Source organism: Hirundo rustica, chromosome 10, assembly GCF_015227805.2.
Source record: "Hirundo rustica isolate bHirRus1 chromosome 10, bHirRus1.pri.v3, whole genome shotgun sequence".
Classification (NCBI taxonomy): domain Eukaryota; kingdom Metazoa; phylum Chordata; class Aves; order Passeriformes; family Hirundinidae; genus Hirundo; species Hirundo rustica.
In genome coordinates this window covers 4,588,367-4,605,381 of record NC_053459.1, presented here as the reverse complement: position 1 = coordinate 4,605,381, position 17,015 = coordinate 4,588,367, and the positions used below count along the sequence as shown (strand labels likewise).

The 17,015-nt window shown below is 56.8% G+C and overlaps 2 protein-coding genes across 3 annotated transcripts; one reads left to right on the top strand and one right to left on the bottom strand.

The window, feature by feature from the left end:
* Window positions 1-9,375: 9,375 nt before the first annotated feature.
* TM4SF19 (transmembrane 4 L six family member 19) lies at window positions 9,376-10,806 on the top strand. The gene is made up of 4 exons (XM_040074546.1): window positions 9,376-9,567; window positions 9,675-9,752; window positions 10,185-10,369; window positions 10,620-10,806. The coding sequence occupies exons 1-4, from the start codon at window positions 9,391-9,393 to the stop codon at window positions 10,804-10,806; spliced, it is 627 nt and encodes a 208-aa protein (XP_039930480.1). The 5' UTR covers window positions 9,376-9,390.
* Window positions 10,807-12,820: 2,014 nt separating this feature from the next.
* Window positions 12,821-16,506, bottom strand: NEU4 (neuraminidase 4). Of its 2 annotated transcripts, XM_040074249.1 has the most exons (4): window positions 16,392-16,506; window positions 15,430-15,635; window positions 14,832-15,087; window positions 12,821-14,441 (listed from the first exon to the last, which is right to left on the bottom strand). In XM_040074249.1, the coding sequence occupies exons 2-4, from the start codon at window positions 15,628-15,630 to the stop codon at window positions 13,402-13,404; spliced, it is 1,497 nt and encodes a 498-aa protein (XP_039930183.1). In that variant the 5' UTR covers window positions 15,631-15,635; window positions 16,392-16,506; the 3' UTR covers window positions 12,821-13,401. The 2 variants fall into 2 exon arrangements, with proteins under 2 accessions (XP_039930183.1, XP_039930184.1); XM_040074250.1 differs by lacking the exon at window positions 16,392-16,506 and having other exon boundaries at window positions 14,832-14,965; window positions 15,430-15,620.
* Window positions 16,507-17,015: the final 509 nt, after the last annotated feature.

Genomic DNA, 17,015 nt, shown 5'->3' with positions numbered 1-17,015 from the left:
AGTGCTGGAGCAGAACCAGCTCCTTCGTGGGAGTGGCCGGGTTATCCATGTTCTTTTCCCAGCATCCTCAAAGTGTCTCCTTACTTGCTCTCAGGATTTTGCAAATGACAAGTGTCCTGTGAAGGTTTTGGATTCTCTGAAAACACCTGCCACAGAGGCCTGGCAGTCAGTTGGTTTTTTTCCTTGGCACAGTAGTTGGTTTTTCTAGGAGTGAGTGGCTTTACAGGGGTTTTACAGCACTGACGGCATTGAGCATCACTTAATGCTTCACAAAACACTTCCCAGCCTGGTGGCTTGAATTCTCTGGGTTGATTTTGTTGTATTTCCATGTTCATCTGCTGTCACCTCTAAATTTGGAGGGCTGCCTGGAAAGCTGCTCCTTTCCTTTCAGCTCCGGGAGCTGGCACCACAAGTCAGTGCCCTGGTTTTCCTCCAGTGTTTTCTCTAAACATGGAGCTGTTGGTCAGTTGGTGTTTCAGCAGATGTTCCAGTGGGACGGGAGTTAACTGGCACAGCCCTCAGCACAGTGTGGTGCATTTGTGTATTTACAGCTAAAAACTCAGTTTGGCATGGTCTTCAGTCACTGAGGAGGAAGGCAAGTGGGACCTGGCATAACTGCAGACTTTTTCTGCCACTCTCAGATGATTGTCCTTGTTAAACACTTCAGTAGTCCAGAAATTGACATGTTCCAATTTTTCAAAATACTTTGCCTTTGATTTCACACTAGCATCTGTACTTTGGAACCTTTAAATGCAAGAAATCACAGAAAATGTCTGGCGTTCCCCATGAAAACTTCAGCTCACAGCTGTGTCCTGCTCCTCATTGAGGTTTGATGTGTAATCATGCAATTGTATAAATTGATTTCCCTTTCTGCTGCAGGATGCAGTGTCAGGAAAGCAGAGTCTCATCTCAGCCTCCTGATCAGTGGTTGGTGTGACACCAGATGTCAGCTTTGGTCTGGAGGCTGCTCCCAGCATGGGGAAATGAGGGGGGTCTTGTGTTAGGCTGTGAAGCGACAGTGGCACCTCTAGACTGAAGGATCCTTTAGCTCCTGGATATCCAGATCCCTAACTCACATTTCCATGTAGACCTAAAGCTTCCTGAGGCAGCTCCAGCTGTCTGGTTGGAATAACGGTGTGGTTTATTGGTGCCTTCCCTCCCCTGCCCTTCCCGGGCCTGCTCCTGTGTGGGAGGCTGGGCTGAGCTTTGTGATGAGACCAGGAATTGCTCAACCTGGGGAAAGAAGATCGGGGAAGTTGAACGTTCACACTGAAAATGGCATTTTCTTGTGGTTTCTAGGAGTTTTTTCTGTTCCAGGAAGCTGTGATCCTGGGTTGGATTTCTTTTATTTCTGTGTCACAGTGTGGTTTCTTCTATCACCTTTCTTTTGCTTTGCTTTGAGAGCAAGAAACAGAAAAAAAAATTTAAGGGATATGTATCCCTGCACTTGGTTCTTCTCTTTGTTCATTCCTCTCTCTCCTTCCCAACCCAATCCAACCCAGTGCCACACATCAGCTGTGCTGTGGGGGCTGATGAGAAACTGCACCAACCAGGCTCCAACCTCTCCAGCTCTTCATCCCTTTGCAGGAATGTGCTTTGCTGGCCTGAGGAATGTGGCTGAAAGCATGAATCGGGTCCTGCCTGGGACAGCTGGTGGCAGTGAAGGTGATGGGTTGGGCGATGTCTAAAGAGCCTTTGAACAGTCACTTCTAGATGTGAAATCCGATGCTCAAATTGCCTTTGCTGGAAAAAATGTGTTCAACTTGATTGGGAAAGACGATGTTGAAGTGTGAAGGACAGAGGAAACCAATCCTTCAAAAGCTGTGGTTTGTGGCTTCCTGCGGCTGTCACTTGGGCTGGATTTGCATGTGGTGCTGCAGGGGCTGCTGGGCTTGGAGAGCAGCGGTGCATGTAGGCAGTGGAGGCGTTTCTGGGTGCAGAACTGGTGTCAGGGCTGTCGTGTTTGAAGCTGGAGCTCCGTGCTGCTGGTGGAGATGTTCCCTTTGCCTGTGCTCTCCATCTAACACAGCTGTTTTGGGATGTAACGCCCAGTAGTCGCAGTCACAACCAGGATCCCGGAACAGAAGGTGAAACAAGCTCTGGCTTTCCCTGCCAGGTGCAGCTGACACATTTACTCCTCACTGTGGAGGCCCACAGAAGGATTTTGGATCTTTCTGATGCTGCATGCTCTTAAGTCAAGCTGATTGACCAGCCTCAACTTCACAGCATTCCCCACTGACCTAAAAAGGGCAGGCAGAGGCTGGGCCAGACATTTCTGGCCATGCTTGTGTTATTTCCTTTAGGCTTTGAACTGAGGTCTGTGTTTTTTATGATTTCTGACGTTCATGGACTGCAGTGCGTTGCTTTTCCTGGTAAATCAGTTCAGTTAACACCACTGATCTTAGGGGAATGTCCAGGATCTGCAGGTAGCCTTGTGAAATACAGTTGTCTGTAAAAGTCATCCAAATGTACCGTTATTCCTAAGTAGATCTAAACGGGAATTTTTCCATCAGCTCTTCCCAGAGCTCCCTGACCTTCTCCTCACTGTTAGGGGGAGCTGACACCTCTCCTTTGTCCAGTTTGTGTTTCACAGGGTCCTTCAGAGCTGGTTTGTACACTCAGCTCGCCCTGGCACTGGTGCTGTGGTTTGTACCTTTGCAGAAGTTGGCTTTGGTGCAGGTTTTAGTAATTCAACCTCTCTGCTGAAGGATCTCAAATTCCTGTTCCTGTCAGAGCACCGAGCTTCACTGGGACTCGAGCAACAAGGGCTAAATTAAAACCAGTTTTCTTTTGGGGGCAGGGCAGCGTTTGGGCTGTTTGTCAGAGATGCTTGAAATGCGGCGTTTCTTTGGTAAACCAAATAAAAATGAACTTAGGGACCTGTGTTGTAGGAATGTCTGTGTGAGTGGGAAGATCTGTGTCATTTCAAGGCCTTCATTTTTATTCCTTTAATTAGTTTGTATTAAATGTCACTGCTTTCTTCTGGTTTAATCCCTGTTTAGTGAAGTTGGTGACAGGTAGTCTGGTGTTCTAGAGGAGAAGGGGTGGCAGAGATGTGCTTTGGTGGGTGAAGTGCAAAGTCGCTGTCCTCAAGGACTGGCTGTGCCTTGTCTCGCTGTTCCCATAGGCTCTAACCAGCCTCTGCTCTCCCTCACCCATGCTCTTTATTTATTTTCACAAGTAATTTTCTATAAATGGAACAGCTCCTGTTTCAAAGACAAAACAAACTGACGCTGAGCCCTGTGCTGGCTGCGTTGTTGGAAGCACCCACAGGCCTGTGTGGATTTGGAGCTGGTGAGGTTGATGGATGCCCTTTTTGTGCTGATTTTTATTCCTGTCTCCTCTTTTCCATGGGATGCTCGGTGTCTGTGCACTCCCAACAAACAGAGCCATAAGTATTTACACACACAGGGGTTCAGTCAGAGACTGCTGCACCTGACAGCACTGCCTCAACCTGCCTCGGGTTATCCACTGTGTTCCTTGTGGGCGTGGACAGAAATTTGGTCACTTTGTGACTGCTTGTGCCCAGATTGAAGGTGTAGGACTGAAACCGTGGAGCAGGGGATGAGGTGCTCTTTTATAGACCAGATTTTATGAAAACATCTGAGTAAAACTCAGCTCGGAGACACCAGACTCTAGAACGGATGATTTTAAAAAAATGAGGCTGTTTCCTGGAACTGGGGAACATCCAGTTTCTAAGGGACAGCTTTTCACAATGGTCACTTTCTTCAATGATGGCAACTTCAGCATGGGAGGAGGGAGAGGATTCATTTGGAAGTTTTCAGCTCACTGTGCTGGGAGGGACCAAACTCAAGGAAACCTCTGATCTATATACACAACTGCTGCATTTTTTATAAATATATGTAAATGTCCTATTGTAATATTTGATCCTGGAAATAAAACAAACTGTTTTCGGTAGCTGTCTTCAGCTCTTGGATTTTTGGGGTTGGGGTTTATTTGTTGGTTTTATTCTAATGGAAGTCTGTCCCTGGGGTCTATGGGGAATTCCTGAGTTTTTCCTTGAGGATACTGGGGTAGAAGGATAAGGAGCTGTTGGATGAGAGCACTGCCCAAGAAAGCTTCAGGCTGTTACAGAGGAATACAAAATCTTGAAGTGAGACGAACTTACAGGACCTTGACACGAAAAATACCGTGTGAAAACTAATAAAAAGTGGCAGGGCTGGGATTTTCCATCCTTCCCAATGAAAGAGCAGAGGAAATGGGGCTTTCTATTCTGAACTGTCAGTGTCCTCCTGCTACAGAGTCTCTGACTTCTGCAGTTGTGTTTGGGCTCCTTGGGACATTCCTGTCGTGGCCTGGCATGAAATGCTGAGGAGCAGGGGCCCTTCTGGACCAGGACTTGGCAGGTACAGTAGAGAAACAGAAATTAAGACATCAACTTTGGGTCATCCTCGTTCCTGACTGTCGGTAGGTCTCCACTGAAGCAGCGGAGCTCAGCCCCTGCCATCGTCTTGAAGCTGGAAAACCCTGAACTCTTCGTACAGGAAGGAAGATATTTCCAGTTCCCAACTGAGTCAGGAATGTTTTTACATCAGTCTGCAGGTCAAGGAACTACAGGGATACCTCAAACTCAAAATACCTCTTGGGTTTAATTTACTTATTTTTCCTTTCTGTAAACTTCCAACCTTTCGTGGGGTTGGTTTATCTGAACTGTAAATTCAGGTGACATTTGTCAGCCCTAAAGCCAATGTTGTCCAGCATTGTGTTGGTGTTTCCTCGGTCAGTTCTCCACAAACTCCCTGCAGGGCTTGTCTAAGGGGATTTTGGGGAAGTCTTGGCTGAGTAGTGGCAGAAATAGATTTGCAGATGCTAAGGAGGGGAGTGGGAGAGACCAGAGGGGTGCTGAACCTTTTCCATGCAGGACCAAGGTGGAGGCTGGTTTGGCACAGAACGGTTCCCTCTCACCAGTTCTCACCTCCTTCTGCCTGGTTCTCCTTGGAGCCAAACCACCCTTGGAACCCAGCCCGCTGTGCGGCTCCCCCAGCCCCAGAGGAGGCTGGGGAGGCAAAGGGCAGGGGAGCAGGGAAGAGAAGGCACCAGCAGGAGAACCTTGCCGGGCTGGAATTGCGTTAGGTGGGACCACGTTCGGCTGCACCAGGACTGGGTGACTCGGCAGCGAGTTCCTTGCCCACTGTTGCTGTGCTGACACTTTCACAGCTGAACTCTGGTGTGAGAAGGGCAAAGCACACAGCTCCTCATGTGCAGGGCTAAAATTGGCCTTCTGTTATGAATATTCTTATAAGGAAAAGATCAGCAATCCAGGAAAGAGAGTCAGCCGGATGCTTCACACTTCCTGGCGTGGGGCTTTCTGTGGGAGATGATGGAGCAGGTCATGTGTGTGGTGGGAACCTCAGACTGCTGTGACGTAGGAAGGGCACAAGATGAGGTTGCAAAACGTTTTCTTCCAGCGGAGTGAAAAATGGGTTCCCCTCTTTCTAAGTGAAAAAAGAGAGGAAGGAGAACTTGGAAACTGCTTATCCTGTATGTGTTGCCTGTCTTTGTTTTAGAGACTGATTTGTCTTATTTAGGGGTGAAATATGCTGAGATTAACTCGGGGGCTTGAGCACGGTGCTCATGATGCTAAGGTTTAATCCCTGCATGGGACACTCACTTCAGAGCTGGACTCCATGGTCCTGCTGGGTCCCTTCCCCCTCAGACTATCCTGAGGTTCTGTGACTAAAACGGGAATTCCTCTGCTGATGCCAGCTCTGATTTTCCTTTCAGAGGGACTGGCAGATAATCTGCTCCTCGGTTTATTTTTGCAAGAGGAATGGAATTGCCTGCTGTAACTGGGCCTCACCCATTTATCTTTTCCCGTGTGGCTCTTGGAGGACTCTCAAAACTCTTCTTTGAGAAGGTTCTTCCTTCTGCCTGCACAGCCCACGAGCCGTTCTGCTCTTTGCTTGTGCCGCCTGCAACTCCTCTGCTGACACAGCCGCCCCGCTTTTGCCATTTTTTGATGCTACACTTTCCCTGACTCCTGTTCTCGGGCACAGAGGTCATTGATGTTCTCCCGGTCCTGTTCCTGACCTTCTCTGTGGGAACTGGAGTTTCCCTGTTGCACCTTAACTGCCAGCCACGGCAGACAGGAAATGCTGATATATGATGACTTATAATAATTAAGATATCCAGAAATAACCTTCCTCTCTCAATCTCATTTCCAAGGCATGAGATCCACACGTGGTGGGGATACACTCAGCACCTGAGGAAAAGCTGAGACACCTGTGAGGAAGCAAAGGCTGGGAGGTAGGAGCCGGTTGACACACAGGGAACGTTTATTCTGAAGATTTTATTGCAGTATTAGACAGGAAAGTATTGTCCCAGCATATTCACCCCAGGTTGTTCCAGGAGCAACAGTTCACTGCTCAGGGTTGAGGCATTTAATGCAGATGTGCTAGAAGCCTTAAAACCCGAGCCCGTGCCCGTTTTGGTGAACTCTGCCCGTGTAAACTCTGAAATGGGGAAGCGCGAGGCAGAGAGAGGCTGGCTCATCCAGCCACTCATCCTTCCTCGCCATGGGGCAGGCGGAGGGTCACCAGCTGGTGGGCGGCCCCTGGGGGAAGGAGGGGAGGGGAGCACACCCCGAGGTGTCATAAATAGTCACCCGTGGGTGATGCCTCCGGGACAGGGCTCATCTGAGGGCTGGGCGCCGCTGCTCCGCGTGGCATCGCTCCAGGTAAGCTGGGAGGTGGGGAGAAGTGGAAATCTCTGTGCTTCTGGTCATGGGCATGGGCTGGCACAAGGGAGTCCTGCTGTCCTGGACACAGGAGCTCCTGCACTCCGGCTTTGCCTCCCCTGCGCAAGGTTTGTATTGGCCGAGGAGCTCGGGGGGATGTTTGGAGGGGGCAGCACGCCCTGGGAGCTTCCCAAGGGAAAGAGACCCCCTGCCACCCCCGGGGAGAGGGCAGCGCGGCAGGGGAAGGGGTCCTTGGAGAGGCTGAGGTGCAGAAAGGCTCAGAGGAGCAGGAGCTGTTCCAGAAGATGGTGGGGAGGTGTGATGAGCAGAGGGTACTCACGGCTGTGGGAGGAAACAACCACACACAATCCCTGCACTGCAGGCAGGACCCCGCCGGGGGCAAGAGGCCCTAAATTCCCTGGAAGCAAGGCAGGGAGGATGGAAACCAAGAGAGGTGGAATTCTGGGGTGGGTGCAGCTGATGCTCCCCCTCAGGTGTCTTGGCTGATGTCCCTCCACACAGGTGTCACAGCCCCGTTCCTCCACGCTCAGCCCTCCCCAGTGCCCTGCTGGGACTGGTGTGGCTGGACCCCAGCAGATCCCGCTGGCCTGGTGTCCCCCAGCAGACCCTGCTGGCCTGGTGTCCCCCAGCAGACCCCGCTGGCCTGGTGTCCCCCAGCAGATCCCGCTGGCCTGGTGTCCCTCAGCAGACCCTGCTGGCCTGGTGTCCCTCAGCAGACCCTGCTGGCCTGGTGTCCCCCATGAGACCCTGCTGGCCTGGTGTCCCCCAGCAGACCCTGCTGGCCTGGTGTCCCTCAGCAGACCCTGCTGGCCTGGTGTCCCTCAGCAGACCCTGCTGGCCTGGTGTCCCCCAGCAGACCCTGCTGGCCTGGTGTCCCCCAGCAGACCCTGCTGGCCTGGTGTCCCTCAGCAGACCCTGCTGGCCTGGTGTCCCTCAGCAGACCCCTCTGGCCTGGTGTCCCTCAGCAGATCCTGCTGGCCTGGTGTCCCCCATGAGACCCTGCTGGCCTGGTGTCCCCCAGCAGATCCTGCTGGCCTGGTGTCCCCCAGCAGACCCTGCTGGCCTGGTGTCCCCCATGAGACCCTGCTGGCCTGGTGTCCCCCAGCAGATCCTGCTGGCCTGGTGTCCCCCAGCAGATCCTGCTGCCCTGGTGTCCCCGAGCAGACCCTGCTGGCCTGGTGTCCCCCATGAGACCCTGCTGGCCTGGTGTCCCCCAGCAGATCCTGCTGGCCTGGTGTCCCCCATGAGACCCTGCTGGCCTGGTGTCCCCCAGCAGATCCTGCTGGCCTGGTGTCCCCCAGCAGACCCTGCTGGCCTGGTGTCCCCCATGAGACCCTGCTGGCCTGGTGTCCCCCAGCAGATCCTGCTGGCCTGGTGTCCCCCATGAGACCCCGCTGGCCTGGTGTCCCCCATGAGACCCTGCTGGCCTGGTGTCCCTCAGCAGACCCTGCTGGCCTGGTGTCCCCCAGCAGATCCTGCTGGCCTGGTGTCCCCCAGCAGACCCTGCTGGCCTGGTGTCCCTCAGCAGACCCTGCTGGCCTGGTGTCCCTCAGCAGACCCTGCTGGCCTGGTGTCCCTCAGCAGATCCCGCTGGCCTGGTGTCCCCCATGAGACCCTGCTGGCCTGGTGTCCCCCAGCAGACCCTGCTGGCCTGGTGTCCCCCATGAGACCCTGCTGGCCTGGTGTCCCTCAGCCCCTCGGGGTGTCCCTGCCGCTCCTCCCGGTGCTGAGGCTCCACACGAGGGGCTGAGGCAGCTCTTCCCACAGGAACAACCGCACAGTGCCTCAGCTGCTTCTGCTTTGCAGAGCCAGAGCGAGCAGGGAAAAATCAGCCAGAGCAAGAAAGAGCTTGACCTGGGGAACTTGGGCAAAATGGGTTGCAGTCTAGCAGGAAAGGGGGAAATGCCCGACCTGAAGCCAAAAGAACTCAGGGACAGCAGCAAGCCATGCTACTTTCAGCAGTCCCAGAGTGACCTGTGGACATCCTGTACAAGATGAGGGTCTTGTAGGTGCAGAAGAGAGGCAGTTTTGGACAAGGTGGCATCTGGAGACCGGTGGGCGCTTTCTAGATAAACTCATAACTTAGATGCCGGTGGAACTGGAGGATAAGTAATAATGATTTCTTAATTAAATTTAATTGGTTTCAGCATACTCAGACCTATGGTAGGACTTGTGCATGACAGGGATGGGGTTGCTGTCAGATTTCATTGGGCACTGATGTGCTTCCACAAGCCCTTGTACAAGGATTTTTCCTCTTTCCTGGCTCCCTCCTGCTCGCTGTAAACACTGAAAGCCAAACTGAGCTGCGGTGGGTGGCTGGCTCCCTGCAGTAACATCTTCATAGAACCTCAGACTGGTTTTGGTTGGAAGGGACCTCAAAGACCCTCTTCCCCTGCCCTGAGCTGGGACACGTTTTGGAAGAGCCAACCCTGCGGCCACACAGGGGTTGGGTGTGGGAACGCCATTTCCCGTGTGGCAAAGTACTGGAGCTTCCACTGGAAATCGCCCTCAAGTAGGGGCAGTGCCAGCGGGGCAGGCTGACCCCCCAGAGCATCGCCGAGGAATCCCCACCCACCACCCGCAGCTGTGGGGTGGGATCGGCGTGGGGAAGCCTCGGGGCCGAGCTCAGCCCTTCCCTCTCCTCTTCCTCCCCTCTCCCACGCAGGGCGGCCATGTGCGTGGGGAAGTGCAGCCGGATCGTGGGGCCGTGCCTGCTGGCGCTGGGCACGCTCTCCGCGGCAGCCAGCATCCTCCTGCTGTTCCCCGGAGGAGCATCCAAGTACCTGCTGCAGGGGCGCCTCGGCCGCCACGCCAAGGCCGTGCCGGGGCTCTGGGGAGGCGGCATCGCCGTGAGTACCGCGCCCGTCCTTCCTCCCGCCTGCGGAGCGGGCACGCAGGGCTGGGGCCGGGCAGGTGGCTCCCCTTCGTCCCCCAGCCGCGTTCTTTGTCCCCGCAGGTGCTGCTGGCGGGGACACACGTCACGGCGCTGGGCTGGCGATGCTCGGGCTGCTCCGGCTGCGGCACCCGCCACAACGTGAGCGCGGCCGGGACCCGCGGGCGGTGCGGGCGGGATGTGCCCGGGTCCCACCTCCTCAGTGGGGCGCGGCAGGGCTCCTCCTGTCCCCCGGCCCCGTGGCGGGTGGTGACGGGTCCCTCCTCTCCCGTGCTGGGTCTCAGACCCTTCCTCACGGCCCCGCGGTGGGATGTGCTGGACGAGGCGGGGTGCTGCTCTCCAGTGGCCCCGTGACGGCCCACGGCAGGGTGTCACCTCCCCAGGGGACAGGGCTCCAGGGCGGGCTGGGGTGGAGGTCACTGCCTCTCCCTGTCCGCTTCTGCCCATCCCAGCGATGGCTTCACCCTCGGCCAGGGAGGGGAGGGGAGCTCCCCCGGCTCCCCGAACTCTGCTGCCAGCCTGCAGCTGCGTTCTGTGTCCCCCTGACCCTGTGTCCCCCCGGGGTCCCTGCAGGCTTTCCTCTCCGTGGTGCTCTCCAAGCTGGCGCTCCTGGGCGCCGCCGCCTGCTTCGTCCTGTCCGGAGTGGGGCTGACCAATGGTCCCCTCTGCCTCTACAACACCACCGAGCTGGGGCTCGGGCACGGAGCCCTCTGGGGTTATCCCTTCCTGGATGCCATCAACCATGGGCCTGAGGCCAGGTGAGGGGCTGCCTCATCAATTTATCCCCAATTCAGGTGGGGTGGGTGGGTGCTCGCTGGTGGTGGTTGATGCAAGACCCTGGTAGCCGAGGGAATTCTCACCTTCCATGGATTTCTACACGGTGCTTTCCACCTCCATCCCTACCCCTGGCCATCCGTGGATGAAGGGTGCGATGTCTGGGGGAAATTTCGTGGTAGAAAGCGCTGGGATTCCGGACCTGCTGCACCTTCTCCCCTCCCTGTCGCACAGGGTTGAGAGCTACCTCTACAATCGGACAGCCTGGAGCATCTGCCTGGAGCCCGAGGGCGTCGTCACCTGGCACGTGGTCCTGTTCTCCCTCCTGCTCTTCCTCAGCGCGGCCGAGATGGCGCTGGCCCTGCTGCAGATCCTCAACGGCTGCCTCGGCTGCCTCTGCGGCTTCTGCGACGGCAAGTAGGGCCCGGAGGCCGCGCCAGGGGCTCGGAGGAGCTGCTGCTGCTGGCACCGGCGTGGAGAGGGCACAGCTGGAGCTGTGGCACCAGCCCGGTGCAGGAGCCCTGTGGGATGGACAGAGCGCCCACGGGGGACGGCCGGCCCAGGTGTTGAAGCAGCTCGTGGGGATGGTGTGCCAAGGGCTGCTCTTGGGGAGGATGAAGCAGGAAAACCTTACAGATATGATTGCTTGGCAAAAGATTCTAACAGCATGAAACCCGTGAGAAATAGAAATGGAAGCGAGCTTTGAGATGTAGGACGCCAAGCCGAGAGACTGTGATTGGGTTAGCTGAAGGCAAGAGGCCTGTTGTTTGAGCAATATCCCTAACAGACAAAGGGATGCCAAGGGTCCAAGGGGATGGGGCCCTGCCAAGATGGCAGGGAAAAGGAGTCTAGAAAGGAGCTTTTAGGGTTTGGAGTGTGGCACAGTATGGTAATGTAGTAGTTCCTATAGGCTGTATGTAAATTCTGTAGAATTTGTGTCTTGTCCTGGTTGGTCAGCGTAAACTAGAATATTCAACACAGAAGGAGATATAATGTATTTTTACAAGAACTGAGGGCTCTTGGCTCGGGCACGCTTTGAGCTGTGGCTGGCAGCTTAAGCAAAGCTCTTGCACCAACGAACTATGCGATAAACCACGTTTCAAGAGCTGCCCTGGACTCCAGAGATCACTCTTTGCCGTCCTCTCTCTCTCACAGGGCTGCTCCTGTGCAGATCCCCTGGCCCAGGCCATGTCCCTTCCCCTGGGGTTGGGAAGTGGCTCAGTAAGGGATGGAGATGGGGACCCGGCTTCCAGCATCCCGGCAGGAGCCCAGCAGCTGCCTCAGCCGCTCCTCATGACACTGAAATGAGGCAGAGAACCGATTTTCTAACACAATTTGCATTAGAAGGCAGGCACTGTGTACCACAGAGCTGGGCACACGCAGGATGTCTCCTCTAATCCGAAGTGTGTTGTGAAACTTCACAACAGGCTGTTTGTTGCATGATGATCAGACATTCATTACAAGGGATTTCCTAGAGAATACATAAACATCACTTTTCCTAGAACCAATTTCCATCCTCCACCCCTTCCTGGAAGTGCTTTTCTGGTCCTAGAGGGTTTTCTAGGGGGGTGGCTGGTGGCTGAACTCACTGAGTGCCCCGATATTGTGACCTTGCCTTGAACTTCTCTCAGGGCAGGAGCTGCTCTTTCTTGTGACATAACTTTGCCACAAAAGTCACCACGCTCCTCATTCCCTGTTTCTCCACTGGTTCCAGCTGTGTTTAGCATCCTGTGTGCCATCTTTTACACCCTTTTATCTCACTCGCTAGTTCGTCTTTTACTTCTATTTTGTAGCTTCAAGGGAACTGAAAGTTTCTGTTCTCCGGGCTGTCATTTGTCGGCCTCCACCCACCCCGGTGGAAAATGAGGCATGGTGGTGTCACAGACTGACGAGCTGGGCACTTTTGGTAATCAGTTCATATTTAGGGCAGTGTTTGTCACCTGCACAGGGCAGGACAGGTGAAGGAGACCCGAGGAGCCGGGCTGGGGCACTGGGATGGAGTCGTGCTGGGGGAGGCAGAGCTGGAATTGAGGTGTAGCCCCCTGAAGTTCACCCACACACAGGTGTCAGGAGCAGCTGCTGCTCATTCCCAGGAGCAGGACCCCACTCCTGTGCTCAACCCTCTCCCCATAACCACAGGAGCCAGCGTGGGGCTGAGCTGCCCGTGCTGGGAGAGTGTTTGTCCCCAGACTGACAAGGGTCAGAGGAGAGCAGTGAGGGCACATTAAAAACACAAATCCCAGACCAGATGAAACATGAACTGGGTCATTGGGGTGGTTGAACCCCAGCTGGCACCTGAGCACCACCCTGCCACTCACCCCCGTCCCGTGGGATGGAGGAGAGAATCAGTACGGTAAAAGTGAGACATCTCCTGGCTTGACATAAAAACACTTTAATAATTGGAATAATAATAATAATAAATTGTAATGAAAGTAATGAAGAGAGAAAACTAAAAGCCCAGACAGACAAGTAATGCAACACAAACATTTCATTATCATCAGCCCAAATACAAAACCCGGCCCCATCCCAGCTACAATGAAGGAACAGAACATTGACACCATTGAGAAAAAGTCTTTTCATGAAAAAGAAAGAATTTAACATCATACACCACATTTATATAGCACAGCTGTTTATGAGGGGAGGAAAGCCCTGGGAGCAGGGTGGTGGTATCAGGTATGGCACAGCTGGAGCACCACATCCCACCTGGCACAGAGGGATGGCACGAGGCACCCCCGGCTGCCTCCCCCCTGCACAGCTGCTCTGGCCCCCCAGTATCTGTTTCCAGAGGTGGCTCTTGCTTGGAGACGAGCCTGGGGCTGGGCTGGGAGAAAACACCTTCCCACCCAACCGAAACAGAATTAAAAAAACATCGGTAACAATGAGATAAACCCCAGTGTGGGGACAGTAACGCACCTCTGCGCGATGTGGCCGTGCTGGATGGTGGCAGGACCCGGCCCATGGGTCGCTGCTCCAGGATGCAGCACTGGGGCGTGGGGGGAGCTGACCGGGGCTGGCTCTAGGAGATGAAGCAGCTCCTCCTCCTCCTCCTCTTCGCCCCGTGGCGCGCGGGGCCGCGGCCGTGCCGGGGAGCAGCGGCCGTCAGGGGGATGTTCTGGAGCACGTCGTGCAGCGTGAACATGCTGAAGGAGATCTGCTCGTAGGGAGATCTCATCCCGTTCTCGTAGAGGCAGGCGAAGGCGACGGCCGTGCCGCCGGCCACCGGCGCGTCCCTGTAGGGCAGCTCCATGTAAGCCAGGTCCGAGTAAGCGCTCGGGCCCTCGTAGATGACCCAGGGCTCTGTCCAGCTCTCCGCGTCCCTGGGGAAGGTGCTCAGGTGAACCCCCATGTTCACCCGCGACATGGAGCTGGTGGGGTGGGAGTAGAGGATCCATGTTGGTGCCTGGAAGAAGGGAGTGGGGCCGGGGGTTGCTGGAGAGTCCTCCCGGACCGAGGTGACACTGTGGGCATCATGGTGGTGCCCTGGGGCGGGACAATCCTCATCGGGCTCGCGGCGGTTGCCGGCGGGCAGCTCAGCACCTCCCGCCTGTCGGGCGGGCAGGGGCCCAAAGCCCCGGGGCGCCCCAGGGAGCAGCCGGCGATCTGAGCCCCGCAGAGGCACCGCGGCGTCCCGGGGGGCGGCGGGGACATACACCAAGGGCGCGGGGAAGCCAATGACGCTGCCGTGACAGCCGTGGGGCGGCTCCACCAGCCGCTGGACCAGCTGTCCCCTGTGGAAGACGGCCCCGTCGTCCGTGCTGAGCGCCTGGACCCTGAAGCCCAGGGGGCTGCGGGCGTTGCAGTAGAGGACGTTGGATCCGTCCTCCTCGTCCACTGAGACCAGCTGGCACTCGCCCGTCTGCAGGTTGGGGATGAACTCCCCGAAGCGCCAGCGGCGGCCGTGGTCGTCGCTGTAGAAGGCGAAGGAGTGCGGGGTGGTCTTGCAGAGCTGCCCAAAGCACTCCTTGCAGTCGATGTGGTAGCTGTAGGCGGGCACCAGCAGCCGGCCGGAACGCAGCTGGATCCCATGCCCGGGGCCCAGCGCGAACGTCGCCCAGTCTGGGGAGCGGAGATGGGATGGGGTGAAGAGTGACGGCCGTGGTGCCCTGCCTGGCCCAGCGTGGAAGGGTCCCCACGGCTTCCCCTAAGTCAAGCCGAACCAAGTTGGTGGGCTGGGAGGGCAGCAGAGCCCAGTGCTGCCCGGTTGTCCTCACACATGCTCCTACCCTTGGCTGTGGGGCTTCTCCATCTTCTTACCATCCCCAGTAACAGATAGGGATACTCCCTCCGTCCCTTCTCCCCTCTGCTTGAGCTCCTCATCCAACCTTTTTGGAAGCTTGTGGGATTCCTATGTCCAAGTCACCCCCAGCAACGCCACTGGCAGCTCCAGGAGGCCAAACCCCCTTGCTGGCTGCTCTCCCCTCTCCTCGTGCCCCTGCAGCTGGGTACCTTTGATGGTCGCTCCAATGACCTGCTGCGTCAGGTCTGTGGCCGTGCTCCAGCTCAGGCCCTGGTCAGCGCTGGTGACACAGCAGAGGCGGGTGACGTTCTGGCCGGTGACAATCTGGTAGGCTTCGGGCGTCCTGCCCAGCACCGTGATGAAGAAGAGGAAGAGGGTGCCCGTGAACTCATCGTAGAGTGGGCAGGGGTTCATCGACCGATGGTGCTGCAGTGTTGCCGTCTCCAGCACACGCATGTCTTCCCACTGCCCAGGGAGGAGGAGGAGGAGGAGGAGGAGAGGACGCAGGGGAATAAGGACTATCCCACTTTTTTGCCCAGAGCAGCTGTGGCTGCCCCATCCCTGAAGTGTTCCCGGCTGGGTTGGACAGGGCCTGGAGCAATCTGGGCTAGCAGAAGCACATGGAATGAGATGGCCTTTGAGGTCCCTTCCAACTAAAATCAACCCAAGACCCTGCGATTCCCTTCACCCAGCCTCCCCTCCCCATGTGGCTGTCACCGGGAGCTTGGCCGTGGCACACCCACGCCGTAGGACAGCCGCCAGCCTGTCCCCAGCCCGGCGTGTCCCCGCTGTGCACCCCTGTCCCACCTCCACGTAGCTGCCGTAGATGGTGCCGCGGCGCAGCACCAGCAGGTTGGCGTGGGCATCGTCGGCGCTGAGCCGCTCCTCGGCAAACGCCAGCAGCTTGGCCACGCAGGGCAGGTAGAGCAGGGCGGGCACACGGTACGTGACACCGTTGGATTCCTTCTCGAAGAGCACGGTCCGGGCCGGGAAGTGCCGGGAGCCCATGGCAGCTGCAGCGGAAGGATGTGGCGGGGAATGAAGGCGGGGGGAGCGGCCGCTGGGCACGGCCAGGGGCACGGGGCTGTCCTTGGAAGGGTTTGGGGGTTAACTCGGTGGGCTTGGGTCTGGGTAACCCCCCAGGAGCCGAGGCTGAGGGGCAGGGCTGGGGTGGAGAGGGGCCGAGTGTGCGCTGTTGAGTCACCACAGCTCAGAGGTGAATCAGGGCGCAGGGTACCAGTGAGGAGGCTGACCTGAGGACCCCAGGATAAAATGAAATAAAATGAATTTGATGTTTAAGGTGTTTGTCTGGGAAATCAAGGCTAGTGGGCAAAGAACAGGGTGAGACCTGCAGCTCCATGCTCTCTTTTAGCGGGCATTGGGAGGGCAGAGCCCACAGACGAGAGCTCCGGAGCAGCCGGGCTCATTGCGACCGGGTCAGGGAGCGTTCCTGTGCCGCTGCTGCCCCCAGTGCAACGGACCCAGCCGGCCCCTTGTCCCCCCCTCCTCTGTGGGGCAGCCTGAGGTGCACAGCACGGACAGTGGGGTCCCCAGCCGCGCTGTCCCTGGCAGTGGGTGGGAGCTGTTCCCTAACGCCTTTCCTTCAGGGACAGGTCAGCTGTCCCCAGTTTCCATGTCCCTATATTTCCCTGAAGATTATCCCTACAGAAGGAGAAGGGCATCCACTCCAGTCACGAGCCTCTCTCACCTGTGGTTTCATCGGCACCTTTTGCTGTTTCGACACCCCCCGAGAAAGCGAAGGCACTCACCGGGCGCCGCTCAGCTGCAGTGTCCCCTCTGTCCCTCGGCCCCACCACGGAGTAACGCCGGCTGTGGCTGTCGCCGGCTTTCCACGGAGCTGTCGCCTCAGTGCTTCACCGCCACCCCGTCCCCTGGCAGGGTCCCCCCTCCGATGGGTCACGGGGCTCCCACGGCGGTGCCCGGGAGAAATCCCTGAGTCAGCAGCGGCGCTGCCCGCGGCACAAAGGCGCCGTTATGGGCCCGGGCAGAGCCGGGGGCTCCGCGGCTGCAGAGACACCTTGCTCGGACCCCCGGCAGGAGAAGCAAGGAGATCCATGGGGGGGGAATTGCATCTCCTGCCTCAGTTTCCCTCCGCCCACAGGCTGGAAGAGGCTAGACTTCCCTGTTCAGGGCTCCAGCCCATGTTCACCACAGTTCATCCCGCTGGGACCTGTGGTCCGGATGGTCCCAGCCCTCCCAGGACCCCAACCCTCCATGGGCCCTCAGCCTGCCCAGCCTTTCCAGGATCCTCAGCCTTCCCAGAGCCCCAGCCCTCCCAGGATCCCAGCACTACAGAATCCACAAACTTCCCAGGAACCCCAGCCCTCCCAGGATCCCCACACTTCCCAGGACCCACACCTGCAAAGAAATCA